This window comes from Microcaecilia unicolor, chromosome 4 (assembly GCF_901765095.1).
Source record: "Microcaecilia unicolor chromosome 4, aMicUni1.1, whole genome shotgun sequence".
Lineage (NCBI taxonomy): Eukaryota > Metazoa > Chordata > Amphibia > Gymnophiona > Siphonopidae > Microcaecilia > Microcaecilia unicolor.
Genome location: NC_044034.1, coordinates 195,755,076 through 195,771,190, shown reverse-complemented (window position 1 = coordinate 195,771,190; position 16,115 = coordinate 195,755,076). Strand labels below are relative to the sequence as shown.

General features: G+C 43.8%; 1 protein-coding gene across 6 annotated transcripts in view; it reads left to right on the top strand.

Moving 5' to 3' along the window:
• Nucleotides 1-16,115, top strand: part of HPS5 (HPS5 biogenesis of lysosomal organelles complex 2 subunit 2) — a 379,294-nt gene that overhangs the window by 171,961 nt on the left and 191,218 nt on the right. For all 6 annotated transcript variants that reach the window (XR_003941938.1, XM_030201106.1, XM_030201107.1 and 3 more), the window contains exon 9: nt 9,219-9,397. Coding sequence is in view for 5 of the 6 variants with exons in the window: in XM_030201106.1 (XP_030056966.1) it covers nt 9,219-9,397 (179 nt within the window). In the remaining variant the exon portion in view is untranslated. The remainder of the gene's footprint in view (nt 1-9,218; nt 9,398-16,115) is intronic.

The window sequence follows — 16,115 nt, the reverse complement described above, 5'->3', positions numbered from 1 at the left end:
ACCCACTGGACAAGAAACTGAAAAAGAGGAGGTGGAATAGCCATAATATACAAGTACGAGTTCACCACCACAACCACAGCTGAATCCATTCTACCACAACTTGAAATTGCCTCGGTAAGAATCAATCACCCAAACTTGCAGGAACACCTTAACACAATCCTACTCTACAGACCGCCAGGCAACTGGCAAGACTCCCAAACACACTTGATGGACTTCATCTCGAACACATGCATCTCTACCTCAAACCTCATCATAATAGGCGACATCAACCTGCACCTTGAAGATTTTACCTTAACAAGCACTCAAGAATGCAAAGAATTCCTACAACTATGGGGTCTTCACGTACCGAATACACAACCAACTCACACTAAAGGACACACATTAGTCATTATCACACACAGATTCGATCCAGACTCAAACCTTATACTAACAGATACAAGATGGATACCCGCACCGTGGTCAGACCACTATAAAGCATACATCTCCCTCCAATGGCGAACGAAATACACAATTAAAAAACAAGAACGAAAAACCTACACCATGAGAGGAAAAATAGACCCGGAAATATTCTGGCAACAGATCTACCACAACGGATGGACAATAAAGACAGACACAAACCAATTCCTCCTAGAATGGGACGATATATGCAGAACAATGTTAGACAACATTGCCCCAACTCAAACCAGAACCTCACATAGGAAGGCCTCAACACCATGGTTCAATGAAGAACTGAAAAAACTTAAAACACAAGTTAGAAGGTTAGAACGTGCGTGGAATAAAAAGAAAGACGACCCCACACTTAAAGCCTGGAAACAACTCCAAAGAAAATACAAATATACCATAAGACAAACTAAAAGATTATTTTATAAAACTGAAATTGGACCAAACTACAAAGACACACACAAACTCTTCCAACTGGTGAATAAACTACTAGATATCACACCAATCACAACCAACAGCAAAGGTACACCAGGAGCAGACAAACTTGCGAGATACTTCAATGAGAAAATCATACAATTACGATTTAAAATACCAGTCAGTACTACTGAGTATGCCACACTCCTTGACTGTCTAGATCCAGACACAGGTGTATACCCAGTAGACAGAACCTGGACCAACTTTGAGATATTATCAGAGGATCTTATCTCCCAAACGCTCAAAAGATTCGCAAAATCTCATTGCAAATTAGACATATGCCCAAACAACCTTATGACATCTGCCCCTCAACAATTTATAATAGACCTCACGAATCACGTTATGGTACTGAGGCTGCTTGATAACAGTGATCATAATATGATCGGTTTTAATATCAACCTTGAAGTAACTATACACAGGAAGTCAAATACGTTAGCGTTTAAACTTTAAAAAAGGAGACTATGATAAAATGAGAAGAACGGTGGAAAAAAAACTTAGGGGGACAACTGAGAGGGTAAAAACTGTACAACAGGAATGGACGCTGTTCAAAAATACCATCCTGGAGGCCCAGGCCAAACATATTCCACTAATTAGAAAAGAAAGACGGAACTCCAAAAGACAGCCGGCATGGTTGAAAACTGAGGTGAAGGAAGCTATTAGGGCTAAAAGAAATGCCTTCAGAAAATGGAACCGTCTGAAAATAACAAGAAGCAGCATAAGGAGTGTCAAAGCAAATGTAAGACGCAGATAAAGAAGGCCAAGAGGGAGTATGAAAAAAAGATAGCATTAGAGGCAAAAAAACATAGTCAAATTTTTTTCGGTATATTAAAAGCAGGAAGCCAGCAAAATTCCAGTTGGGCCGCTGGATGACCGAGGGTTAAAAGGGGCGATCAAGGAAGACAAAGATGTAGCGGAGAGATTGAATGAATTCTTTGCTTCGGTCTTCACCGAGGAAGATTTGGCTGGGATACCGGTGTCGGAAATGATATTTCAAGCAGACGAGTCGGAGAAACTTACTGACTTCACGGTAAACCTGGAGGACGTAATGGGGCAGTTCAGCAAACTGAAGAGTAGCAAATCTCCTGGACCAGATGGTATTCATCCTAGAGTACTGATAGAACTGAATAATGAGCTTGCGGAGTTACTGTTAGTGATATGCAATTTATCCTTAAAATCGAGTGTGGTACGGAAGATTGGAGGGTGGCCAATGTAACGCCAATGTCAGACCTAATAGAACTTCCACCCAGGAACGCAAAAAAAATCTTCTCGCACTTTCCTCAACCTTCATCCACCAAATTGCAAAGGCCTGAAATACAAATTAATGCACGCATCTACCTTTTCCTATACGAGCATGCAGCTCTGGAACGCGTTGCCACGCAACTTGAGAACTGTCTATGAACTGACAAATTTCCGCAAACTATTGAAAACCTATCTCTTCGACAAGATATACAACAAAGATCAGCACATGTAACTGTATAATCTTTGACTTATCCAGTAATGTTTTATACTATCTTTTGCTTTAATACTATCATTTAACCCAAAACTCTCTGTTAATAATAAATGTGTTCCCTTCTATTTCCCATATCCACGATGAATTGTAAGCCACATTGAGCCCGCAAAAAAGTTGGGATAATGTGGGATACAAATGCAATAAATAAATAAATAAAATAAATAAAAAAGGTTCCAGGGGAGATCCAGGAAATTATAGACCGGTGAGTCTGACATCGGTGCCGGGGAAAATGGTAGAGGCTATTATTAAAAACAAAATTACAGAGCACATCCGAGGACATGGATTACTGAGACCGAGTCAGCACAGCTTTTGTGTGGGGAAATCTTGCCTGACCAATTTACTTCAGTTCTTTGAAGGAGTAAACAAACATGTGGACAAAGGGGAGCCGGTTGATATTGTGTATCTGGATTTTCAAAAGGAGTTTGACAAGGTACCTCATGAAAGGCTACAGAGGAAATTGGAGGGTCATGGGATAGGAGGAAAAGTCCTATTGTGGATTAAAAACTGGTTGAAGGATAGGAAACAGAGAGTGGGGTTAAATGGGCAGTATTCACAATGGAAAAGGGTAGTTAGTGGGGTTCCTCAGGGGTCTGTGCTAGGACCGCTGCTTTTTAATATATTTATAAATGATTAAATTTGCTGATGACACAAAGTTATTCAAAGTCGTTAACTCACGACAGGATTGTGAAAAATTACAGAAGGAACTTGGGAGACTGGGCGGCTAGATGGCAGATGACATTTAATGTAAGCAAGTGCAAAATGATGCATATAGGAAAAAAGAACCCAAATTATAGCTACGTCATGCAAGGTTCCAAGTTAGGAGTTACGGACCAAGAAAGGGATCTGGGTGTCGTCGATAATACACTGAAACCTACTGAAACCGTGTGCTCAGTGTGCTGCTGCGGCTAGGAAAGCGAATGGAATGTTGGGTATTATTAGGAAAGGTATGGAAAACAGGTGTGAGGATGTTATAATGCCGTTATATTGCTACATGGTGCGACCGCACCTTGAGTATTGTGTTCAGTTCTGGTCGCCGCATCTCAAGAAAGATATAGTGGAACTGGAAAAGGTGCAGCGAAGGGCGACTAAAATGATAGCAGGGATGGGACGACTTCCCTATGAAGAAAGACTAAGGAGGCTAGGGCTTTTCAGCTTGGAGAAGAGACGGCTGAGGGAAGACATGATAGAGGTATATAAAATAATGAGTGAAGTGGAACGGGTGGATGTGAAGCATGTGTTCACGCTTTCCAAAAATACTAGGACTAGGGGGCATGCGATGAAACTACAGTGTAGTAAATTTAAAACCAATCGTAGAAAAGTTTTCTTCACCCAATGTGTAATTAAACTCTGGAATTCGTTGCCAGAGAACGTGGTGAAGGCGGTTAGCTTGGCAGAGTTTAAAAAGGGGTTAGACGGTTTCCTAAAGGACAAGTCCATAAACCGCTATTAAATGGACTTGGGAAAAATCCACAATTCTAGGAATAACATGTATAGAATGTTTGTACGTTTGGGAAGCTTGCCAGGTGCTCTTGACCTGGATTGGCCGCTGTTGTGGATAGGATGCTGGGCTCGATAGACCCTTGGTCTTTTCCCAGTGTGGCATTACTTATGTACTTATGTACTTATATGTTACAAAGTGGACTCTTCCCGAAGGAGAAAGGAAACATTCTACTCACACCCATACCCAAAGACGCAAAGAAGAACGCTAGTGAACTAACCAATTACAGGCCAGTAGCATCCATTCCCTTAATAACCAAACTAACAGAAGAGATGGTAACCAAACAACTCACAAACTATTTAAACAAATTCTCAATACTACACAACTCCCAGTCAGGATTCCGGTCTAACCATAGCACAGAAACGGTACTAGTTACTCTCATGAATAAATTCAAACAAACGATTGCAACGGGCAAAAACATACTACTTCTACAATTTGATATGTCTAGCGCCTTCAACATGGTTGATCACGGAATACTACTACATATCCTCGAGTACTTCGGAATTGGATGCAATGTTCTCAACTGGTTCAAGGGATTCCTAACCACACGATCATACGAAGTGACATCTAACTTGACTACATCAGCTACATGGATACCTGAATGTGAGCTACATGGATACCTGAATGCGGAGTCCCACAGGGATCCCTCCTCTCACCGACCTTATTCAACTTAATGATGATACCCTTGGCGAAACTACTATCAAACCAAAACCTTAACCCATACATATACGCAGATGACGTAACGATCTACATCCCATTTAAACAAGATCTAAAGGAAATTTCCAATGACATCAACCAAAGCCTACACATCATGCATACATGGGCGGACGCATTTCAGCTGAAACTCAATGCAGAAAAAACCCAATGCCTAATACTCGCCTCACAACATAACACGAATAAATTCACCACAATTAACACACCAAAATTGAATCTTCCAATCTCGGACACCCTAAAAATCATTGGAGTTACCACTGATCGACACCTAACACTTGAGAGTCACACGAAAAACACAACCAAGAAGATGTTCCACTCAATGTGGAAATTAAAAAGAGTAAGACCTTTCTTCCCAAGGACAGTCTTCCGCAACCTGGTACAACCAATGGTACTCAGCCATCTAGGTTACTGCAATGCACTTTACGCTGGCTGCAAAGAGCAAATAATCAAGAAACGTCAGACAGCTCAGAATACTGCAGCTAGACTCATATTCAGCAAATCAAAATATGAAAGTGCTAAACCCCTACGAGAAAAGCTACACTGGCTCCCACGCAAAGAACGCATCACATTCAAAATATGCACCCTAGTTCACAAAATCATTCACGGAGACGCCCCATCCTACATGTCAGACCTGATAGAATTACCACCTAGGAATGCTAAAAAATCATCCTGCACATTCCTCAATCTTCACTTCCCCAACTGTAAAGGTCTAAAATACAAACTAACGCATGCGTCAACCTTTTTCTACCTGAGCACACAATTCTGGAACGCGCTGCCGCGCAATTTAAAAACGCTCTATGAACTGACCAACTTCTGCAAACTACTGAAGACCCATCTCTTTGACAGGGCATACCACAAAGATCAACAAATGTGAACTCCTATACAAATATCCAGAACTGCCTTATAATATTTGCTTGTTAAACTACTAATATGTTTTACCATTATCATATAACCCATGTTCCTTCTGTAATGCTAAATGTATATTTTCTTATATGTTTCCACTATTCATGATGTATTGTAAGCCACATTGAGCCTGCAAAGAGGGGGGGGGGGATGTGGGATACAAATGCAAAAAAAAAAAAAAAATGATATATATATATATATATATATATATATATATATATGTGTGTGTGTGTATTATGTTTACATTGAGAATAGATGTATGCCTGTGGCAGGGGTTCTCAACCAGTCCTCAGGATTCACCTAATCAGTCATGATGAATATGCATAAGATAGATTTGCATACCCATTGTGGATTTCCTGAAAACCTGACTAGGTTCAGAACTTCTGGTCTATGGGGATGTCTGGCAGATGTGTGGGGTGTGTTGAACGCATTGGGGAAAGTTGTGGGAGTGTATATTGGGGCATGGATGTGAAGGTGTCTCTTGCAGTTACAATGTTTAGGGGATGGAGTATGGATTTGGATTTTAGATTTTGCTCTCCTTTTTCCAAATCTGAGTTATTTCAAGTAAAGTCTCATTCTGGTATAGTAGGTATATTTCAATCCCCAGAAATGTATACCTGTGGTAATGGAGAGTGAAGTCACAGGAGAGTCAGTGGGGTTTAAACTCAGGTTCTCAGCCTGTTTCTCTAACCACTGTGTCAGGATGTGTGTTCACTTCCTTTCTCCCTCTCATGTTCTTTTCTCTCTCCTCTTCCCTTAGCTTTCGTTTGCCTTTTTTGTGACACAGCCATACCGTTTTCTTATACCAACGGGAGTTGGTGTCATAGGCTTCCTCCTCTTGTGCCATGACATTTGGAGACCCTGTGACACCAGCTTTTCTTCCACCTGCCCTTTTCATCTTTGAGTGGTGAAGCCTGACCTCCCTCACTCCCTGTTCTTTCTTCCGTCTCTTTCTCTGGTGAAAAAAAGACTGAAAGGAGCAGCTCGCAGAGTAAAAAACTTGCATCAGGCGTGGATGCTGTTTAAAAACACCATCCTGGAGGTTCAGGACAAATATATTCCACGTATTAGAAAAAAGGGAAAAAAGACTAAACGTCAGCCGGCGTGGCTAAACAGTAAGATAAAGGAAATCATTAGAGCCAAAAAACAATCCTTCAGAAAGTGGAGAAGAGAACCAACTGAAAGTAACAGGATAGATCATAAGGAATGCCAAGCCAAATGCAAAGCGGAGATAAGGAGGGCAAAAAAGGACTTTGAGAAGAAATTAGCGTTGGAAGCAAAAATACATAGTAAAAATTTTTTTAGATACATTAAAAGCAGGAAACCGGCCAAAGAGTCGGTTGGGCCGCTGGACGAAAATGGTGTTAAAGGGGCGATCAAGGAGGACAAAGCCGTAGCGGAGAAATTAAATGAATTCTTTGCTTCGGTCTTCACCGAGGAGGATTTGGGGGGGACACCGGTGCCGGAAAGAATATTTGAGGCGGGGGAGTCGGAGAAACTAAACAAATTCTCTGTAACCTTGGAGGATGTAATGGGTCAGTTCAGCAAGCTGAAGAGTAGTAAATCACCGGGACCTGATGGTATTCATCCCAGAGTATTAATAGAACTAAAAAATGAACTTTGCGGAGCTACTGTTAGAAATATGCAATCTGTCCCTAAAATCGAGTGTAGTACCGGAAGACTGGAGGGTAGCCAATGTTACTCCGATTTTTAAGAAGGGTTCCAGAGGAGATCCGGGAAATTATAGACCGGTGAGTCTGACGTCGGTGCCGGGCAAGATGGTGGAGGCTATTATTAAGAATAAAATTGCAGAGCATATACAAAAACATGGACTGATGAGACAAAGTCAGCACGGATTTAGTGAAGGGAAGTCTTGCCTCACCAATCTAATGCATTTTTTTGAGGGGGTAAGCAAACATGTGGACAATGGGGAGCCAGTTGATATTGTATATCTGGATTTTCAGAAGGCGTTTGACAAAGTGCCGCACGAAAGACTCCTGAAGAAATTGCAGAGTCATGGAATCGGAGGTAGGGTATTATTATGGATTAAGAACTGGTTGAAAGATAGGAAGCAGAGAGTAGGATTGCGTGGCCAGTATTCTCAGTGGAGGAGGGTAGTTAGTGGGGTCCCGCAGGGGTCTGTGCTGGGTCCGTTGCTTTTTAATGTATTTATAAATGACCTAGAGATGGGAATAACTAGTGAGGTAATTAAATTCGCCGATGACACAAAATTATTCAGGGTCGTCAAGTCGCAGGAGGAATGTGAACGATTACAGGAGGACCTTGCGAGACTGGGAGAATGGGCGTGCAAGTGGCAGATGAAGTTCAATGTTGACAAGGGCAAAGTGATGCATGTGGGTAAGAGGAACCCGAATTATAGCTACGTCTTGCAAGGTTCCGCGTTAGGAGTTACGGATCAAGAAAGGGATCTGGGTGTCGTCGTCGATGATACGCTGAAACCTTCTGCTCAGTGTGCTGCTGCGGCTAGGAAAGCGAATAGAATGTTGGGTGTTATTAGGAAGGGTATGGAGTCCAGGTGTGCGGATGTTATAATGCCGTTGTATCGCTCCATGGTGCGACCGCACCTGGAGTATTGTGTTCAGTACTGGTCTCCGTATCTCAAAAAAGATATAGTAGAATTGGAAAAGGTACAGCGAAGGGCGACGAAAATGATAGTGGGGATGGGACGACTTTCCTATGAAGAGAGGCTGAGAAGGCTAGGGCTTTTCAGCTTGGAGAAGAGACGGCTGAGGGGAGATATGATAGAAGTGTATAAAATAATGAGTGGAATGGATCGGGTGGATGTGAAGCGACTGTTCACGCTATCCAAAAATACTAGGACTAGAGGGCATGAGTTGAAGCTACAGTGTGGTAAATTTAAAACGAATCGGAGAAAATTTTTCTTCACCCAACGTGTAATTAGACTCTGGAATTCGTTGCCGGAGAACGTGGTACGGGCGGTTAGCTTGACGGAGTTTAAAAAGGGGTTAGATAGATTCCTAAAGGACAAGTCCATAGACCGCTATTAAATGGACTTGGAAAAATTCCGCATTTTTAGGTATAACTTGTCTGGAATGTTTTTACGTTTGGGGAGCGTGCCAGGTGCCCTTGACCTGGATTGGCCACTGTCGGTGACAGGATGCTGGGCTAGATGGACCTTTGGTCTTTCCCAGTATGGCACTACTTATGTACTTATGTACTTATGTACCTATAAGTTTGTTGCATATAAGCAAACCTTTGCATATGGATGGCTAGACAGACCTTTTCCAATAAAAGCACCATTGCCACAGCAAAATGTGCCTAAAATAGTTTCAAAATATCAAAAGGAAACCCCACACAGGGATACCTGTGGATTTTGCACCTGCTTTACAGCAGGGATAAAGTCCATGGCTGAAACCACTCGCAGGAATTTCAAAATAAGATCTCCACATGTGATTGACTGCTTCTGCCCTCCCCAGCCCTTTTTAGCCCATTTTCTGCTGCTGTATGGCATTTTACTCATAGAAGAAGCTTTGCAAATTGCCCTTTCCATAGTTTGTACCTGTTAGGACTTATCCAGATGTTATACCCACTATAAAACGCAACACCTGAAGCAATAATTCACAGGCTTAAATGCAGAACTGAAAAGCCCTGAGGGTTCTAGCAGGCCGCTGCTAACATCTTCTGTATCTTGTGTAGGTATTCAGGATATTTCAGTCTATAAGAATGAGCTGTTCTGCCTGCACGTTGATGGAAAAGTTTCTCATTTCTCCCTTCTGTCCATGGAGCGCTGTATTGACCGTCTGTTGAAGAGAAGCTTCTGGGATCTTTCAGCCAAGGTCTGCTGTCTCTTCCGAAACACAGTCATCTCCAGCAGAGTAAGTATAGGTGTTCACCCATACAGTTCAGAGCTGTCTGCACCTCACATTTCTATAATATGGGGTGAGAGGAAAAGCTTTAAGAACCTGAGGTGAGCCAGCCTCTTTGTGCAACACTTCAATCTGTTTTCTCCAAAATGCCAGTTGGTCCCTTTTCACCCACTTAAAAAGAGAGCCCTTACCTTAAAAAAACAAACAAACAAACTGCTAAATAATTTTTAAAAATCCAAAATACATACCTTTTAGCGATTTTTTTTTTTTTTTTTTAAATAGAAGCTTTTCTTCACATACAATGCTGTTTTACCTGAAGAAATGACTTATAAATTCACCCTGTAATAGAAATTAACGTATAGAGCTGAACCAAAGAACAGCCCTGGAAATGGCTTTATTTAGCTAAAAGAGGGGTTCCTGAATTTGGGTTTTTTTTTTCTAGCAGTGGGCCACATGATCAGATGTCTATGCTTTATTTATCAAATTTATATCCTGCTTATTCAAGACATCTAACCGAGTTACAATATACAATTTAAAAGATAAAACAAACTAACCACCCCTGTTTACTAAGCGACGCTAGTGCCAACTCAGCCCATTCACTTTGAATGGGCTGTGTCTGCATTGCCACTCAGCTTAGTAAACCATCCTATATATTAATTTGCACCTCCAGCATTCCATGTCTGACTGCCTGGGTTCGTAACATCTCCTGGCTGCCTGGGTTCGTAACATCTCCTGACGTCAGCATTCCGTTCCCCCTCGCTGTCCCACCCTCGTGTCAAGATGTAATGACGTCAGAGGGCGGAACAGTGAGAGGGAAGGGAACGCTGGAGGCGAGCTGACGTCAGGAGGGATGTTACGAACGGAAGCCAGCGCCAGCCAGAGAACGTTCAGGTACAAATCGAGGGGAGGAGAGAATCGCGGGACATTGAGGGGAGGGAGGAAGGGGTGGGCAGGGCAGAGGAGAATTGATGGACATGGATGGGATGGGAGGACAGTAGAGGAGAGAATCGCGGGACACGGATGGGAGGGCTGGGAAGAGGAGAATTGCTGGACATGGAGGGGAGGGAGAAATAAAACAAGCTTACATGACAGCCTGCCTAGGGCCCGTTTCATTGTTGAGGAAATGGGCATGGTTCCACTAGTATAGTATAATAAAAACATGAATTTTTTGGACTGTTATGAAATGATTTCATGTTCATCAAAATCTGTGAATGTCTCCAAAGTTTACTTCATGTCAAGCAAATATCTTTTTGATTCTTCTGAATAATTTTTTGCTGAAAATAACAAGCACTCACCCCAATACCAAAAGACACCAAGAAAAATACTAACGATCTCACCAATTACCACCCAGTGGCATCTACCCCACTTGTAACCAAATTGATGGAGAGCCTGGTGTCCAAACAGCTTACTGACTACATGGACAAGTTCTCAATACTACACGACTCACAATCAGGATTCCGCCCCCACCACAGCACAGAAACAATACTAGTCACTCTCCTGGCCAAATTCAAACAGGAAATAGCTACAGGTAAAAGCATACTTCTCCAATTTGACATGTCGAGTGCATTCAACATGGTAAACCACAATATATTACTAAGCCTCCTTGGCCACTTCGGGATTGTTGGAAATATAATTATTTGGATCAAAGGTTTTCTAACCACCAGAACATAGCAAGTAAAATCAAACTCAGCCGTATCACCACTGTGGAAAGCAGCCTGTGGAGTACCTCAAGGATCACCATTATCACCAATACTCTTCAACGTAATGATGATCCCACTGGCAAAGTCCTTATCCAGCCAAGGCCTCAATCCTTTCATCTGCGCAGATGATGTCACAATCTATATCCCCTTCAGACATGATTTGACAGAAATAACCAATGAAATCAATGAAGGACTGAACATCATGGACTCTTGGGCAAACTCATTCCAACTGAAATTGAACACTGAAAAAACTGCCTCATCCTCTCATCTCAACATAACAAGTACAAATCCACAACCATAAACACTCCAGGACACACCCTCCCCATCTCCAGACAGCCTAAAAATACTCGGTGTCACAATCGACCGCAACCTTACTCTTGAGAGCCAAGTAAACAACGTAATAAAGAAAATGTTTTACTCAATGTGGAAACTTAAACGCGTAAAACCTTTCTTCCCGAGGGAAATTTCTTGAAACCTAATACAATCAGTGGTCCTAAGCCATGCAGATTATTGCAATGGAATCTATGCGGGATGTAAAGAACAACTCACAAAAAAAAACTCCAAACCGCCCAAAACACAGCAGCCAGGCTGATAGTCGACAAAACACGATTTGAAAGTGCAAAACCCCTCCAAGAAAAGCTACATTGGCTCCCAATCAAAGAACGAGTCATCTTCAAAATCTGCACCCTGATCAACAAAATTATCTAAGGCGTAGTCCCAGGATACATGATAGACCTCATAGACCTACCAACCAGAAACAAAACCAGATCATCAAGAACATATTTAAATCTATATTACCCAAATTGCAAAGGACTCAAATACAAAACAACTTATGCATCTAACTTCTACATAACTGCACAACTATGGAATGCACTCCCAAAAACTGTGAAAACAATCCATGACCACCTAAACTTCAGGAAATCACTAAAAACCAAAAAGGCTTACCCCACCAATCCAACGTAAACCCCTACACCAGGCAACACAGCAATACCAATGATCGTACTGGGCAATATATAATCTCCACTCCCCTCGACCCTCATGATATCTTCCTCATTCGACCACAACATAACCTTGTATTTTGTTTCTCAACCGGACTTGGCAAAAGCCTTTACGGTACTATGTAAGCCACATTGAGCCTGCAAATAGGTGGGAAAATGTGGGGTACAAATGTAACAAATTAAATTAATATTGGGATGCTCCGGAGTTAAAAGCGTCATGTTATAGAACTCTCTGCAGAATCTTAGTAGCATTAAGGGAGAGTAATTTTCAGACAAACAAGCAGGTTTATCTGTTCTCACAAGTGGATGACGCCGACCCGTAATGCAAGGCACACTCTACCATGCATGTAGGCGTGTCTTCCTGCCTTCCGCGAGAACACAGTCTCGGTTCTTTTTCTACTGTGGTGAGGAGAGAGCATGTGTATTTGTTTGTTTTTTACTGTCTCCTCACAACACTCAGTCCTAAATAGTGCTTTCTTGCCTTTCGGCGAGCTTTTCCCCCCCCCCCCCCCCCCCTTTCTAAAATTGTGTTCCCAGTTGTGGAACCTCCTTTTTTACCTTTCCCGTATATTTTTAGTTTGTTTTGCCCAGTTGTTTCCTTTCTTTGTTTTTGTCGTCGTTGGCTGCTTTTGGGACTTTGTCCGCAAACTTTCCTTTCATTTTTTTTGCCGTGTCTTGCCCCTTTTCACAGGCACCATCACTTCGTTTAATTTAGCCGAGGAAGCTTTTCTTTCCATGTCCACAAAGGTTCCCAGTAGCTTTAAGCGCTGTACCTGGTGCAGTTGGATGATCTCTGGGACGGACACCCATTCTTGGTGTCTTCAGTGTCTTGGGCCCAACCATAGCCCCACTAACTGCTCTCCGCCTTGGCATGAAGAAGAGAACCCAGATTTCCAGAGGGGCTGAACGTGAAGATTTTTGGAGCCGAGTCTGGTTCCTTGATGTCTGCATCGATGTCGAGTGTCACACCAGCTTCCGGAATGTTGGTAAGCATGGCCTGCCTTGAGGCCTCCTGCTGTGCAGGGCCACCAGGACCGTCCAATTGTCAAACCTGAGGCAACGTGTGGATTTGACTTCCTCGGTGCCAACGAGGAGCCTCTGTGACATTCTTCAGGCGTTGAAGGATTCAGCACCTGAGAAGCATCGGCGCCGGCACGACCGCTCCCCCTCCATACAGGAGGTGCTGATGCATTGGGTCTCCAAGCAGCCAAGATCCAGCTCCCACATAGACCCCGGCAGCTCTGCAACCTGTGCCTGAACCGGCACCCCAGCTGTTGCTGGTTTTGACACTCGATGAGCACATCTGGGCCTTGCTCCCTGAGCAGCTGGATGGCCTCATGCAACGGTGTGTATCAGCATTGAGGGTGCTTACACCTACCCTGCCTACTGTTGCGGCCCTGTTTGGCCCTCAGTCTGAAGTGCAGCCTCCGACTCCGGTGTCAACTGCCACCCAAGGCCTTTACGTCGGTGGAGGAAGCTTTGCCGGAGTTGAGGCGTGAGCTAACTTCTCGACGCTGTTCTCAAGCACATTATTCCTCCACGTCGAGGCAGGTTCGTTCTCAACATTTCATCAGGAGGTATTGTCTGACACCGAAGGAGGATCCAAGGTATTTTCCTTGGATGAGTCCTATGGAATTCCCTCTGAACCCTCCCCTCCACCTGAAAGGAGAAAGTCTCCTCCAGAGAGCCTTTTATTCCCTTCTTTTGATAAGGAAATGACTGATGCTGTTCTTTTTCCTTTGGCCAAGATGCTTGAGGGAGGCTGTGACTGTCCCTCTTCACAAGATACTCCAGGAAGTTCTCATTAGGAACTGGGAGTCCTTTCTGTTGGTCCCGCTCATGTCCAAGAAGATCGACACCCAGTATTGGATCCACAGTGCACCTGATTTTGATAAGCCTCAGTTGCTTCACAATTCCATGGTGGTGGAATCCGCTCTCAAAAGACCCAGGAGTTCTAGGGAGTATGCCTCGGCACCCCCAGGGAAAGAAGCTAGAACCTTGGATTCTTTTGGGAGGAAGATGTACCAGGTGTCAATGCTCATCTCTCGAATACAATCATACCAGCTCTTCATGAGCAGCCACTTGTGAAACTCTGTGCACAAGTTGTCAGACCTGACTGAGACGCTCCCTCCTGAGCAGGCAGAGTCACTACGCCAGTTGGTCAAGCAGCAGAACACGTGTTGAAAGTTCTTGGCCAGGGGACTTGCGATACTTTTGATGTGGCATCCAGGATCTCTGTTCGGAGTATAGCAATACTCACATGGATGTGTGTTTTTGACCTGGAACGTTCTGTTCAGCAGAGGTTGGCGGGTGCACCATGCTGGGGGGATAACCTCTTCTCTCTCCTGCTGAGCGCCTTCTGCATCTACCTCCTCAGCTAGGAGGACATTTGGCAAACCAAGGAGGAGTACCTATTACTATTAGAGGCGTAGAACCCCTCAGCTCAGCCGGTTCATGCCCAGCCCCAGCATGCTCGCTGTTGTCAACAGCATATGCCTAAGGCTCCAGCAGAACATAGCTGCATTAAATGTTTATCCCGGATGACTTGCCAGTCAGGGGAGGCTGAATTTTTCCATGAAAGGTGGCTCCTTATAACCTCCAACTGGTGGGTTCTTCAAATAGTCGATCTCGGATACGCACTCAGTTGGTCTCAAAAACCTCCAAATTGCCCACCGAGAGCACATTCATCCAGCTCTCAGCACAGGCAGGCACTTTCAGAAGGCCCATGCGGTTGAGCCCGTTTTTGCCAGAGGAGGAAAGGCAGTGATTCTATTCCAGGTACTGCCTTGTGCAGAAGAAAATGGGGGGGGGGGGAGGAGGAATGTGTTCCATTCCAAGGGCCCTGAACAATTCCTAGTCCCAGAAAAGTTCAGGATGGTTTCTCTGGGCACCCTTCTCCCAGTGATTCAGAAAAACAATTGGCAGTGCTCTCTGGACTTCTTAAAGGATGCATATACTCGTATCTGATACTTCCAGCCCACTGAAAGTATCTTCAATTTCGGCTGGGAGCACATCGTTGGTGTTGCCTTTTTGTCCTCGCGTCAAGCTCCCAGGGTTTTCACCAAATGTCTAGTGGTAGTTACAGCATCGCTATTCAGACTGGGAGTCCATGTGTTCCCATATCTCAGCGATTGGCTGGTGAAGAGCATCTCTTCGGATGGAGCTCAGGAGCCCTTGCGAATGACTATTCAAGTGCTCGAGCTACTGGGGTTCATTTTAAACTACCCCAAGTCCCATCTTCGCCCTGACCAGTGATTGGAATTCATAGGAGCCCTGCCCGATACACAGACAGTTCGAGCCTACATTCCGGACATGAGAATGGACACTTTTGACGCACTTGCTGTCAAGATTCGAGCCTTTCCGCAGGTCACAGCTCAGCAGATGTTGAGATTGTTGGGCCATATGACACATCTTTACATGAGATCAGCTCAATGGACCCTGGCTTCTCAGTGGTATTAAGCAACGGGGGGCCTGGAAGATGTAATCCAAGTGTCCTCCAGAGTTTGTACGCTTTCTTCAGTGGTGGACCATTTGATCCAATTCGACTCTGAGATTTCCATTCCAAATTCCTCAGCCACAAAAAGTGCTGCTGATGGTGCATCACTCATGTAGAAGGGCTTTACACCCAAGGTGTTTGGGCCACCCAGGAAACAAATCTTTAGATCAATCTCATGGAGCTCCAGGTGATCTGAAACACTAAAGGCTTTCAGAGATCTACTGTCTCATCAAATTCTACTCATTCAAACAGACAGTCAGATTGCAATGTATTACACCAACAAGCAGGGGGACACCGGATGGGTGTGGCATTGGGCACGCCAACATGACATGTTTATTTGTTACATTTGTATCCCACATTTTCCCACCTATTTGCAGGCTCAATGTGGCTTACATAGTACTGTAAAGGCATTCGCCAAGTCCGGTAGAGAAACAAATACAAAAGTGATATTGTGGTCGAATAAAGGTACACGTGTTTCAAGTATAGTGGGGGTTGAGGAGAGGAAAGGATATATAGTGTCCATTACGAGCTTT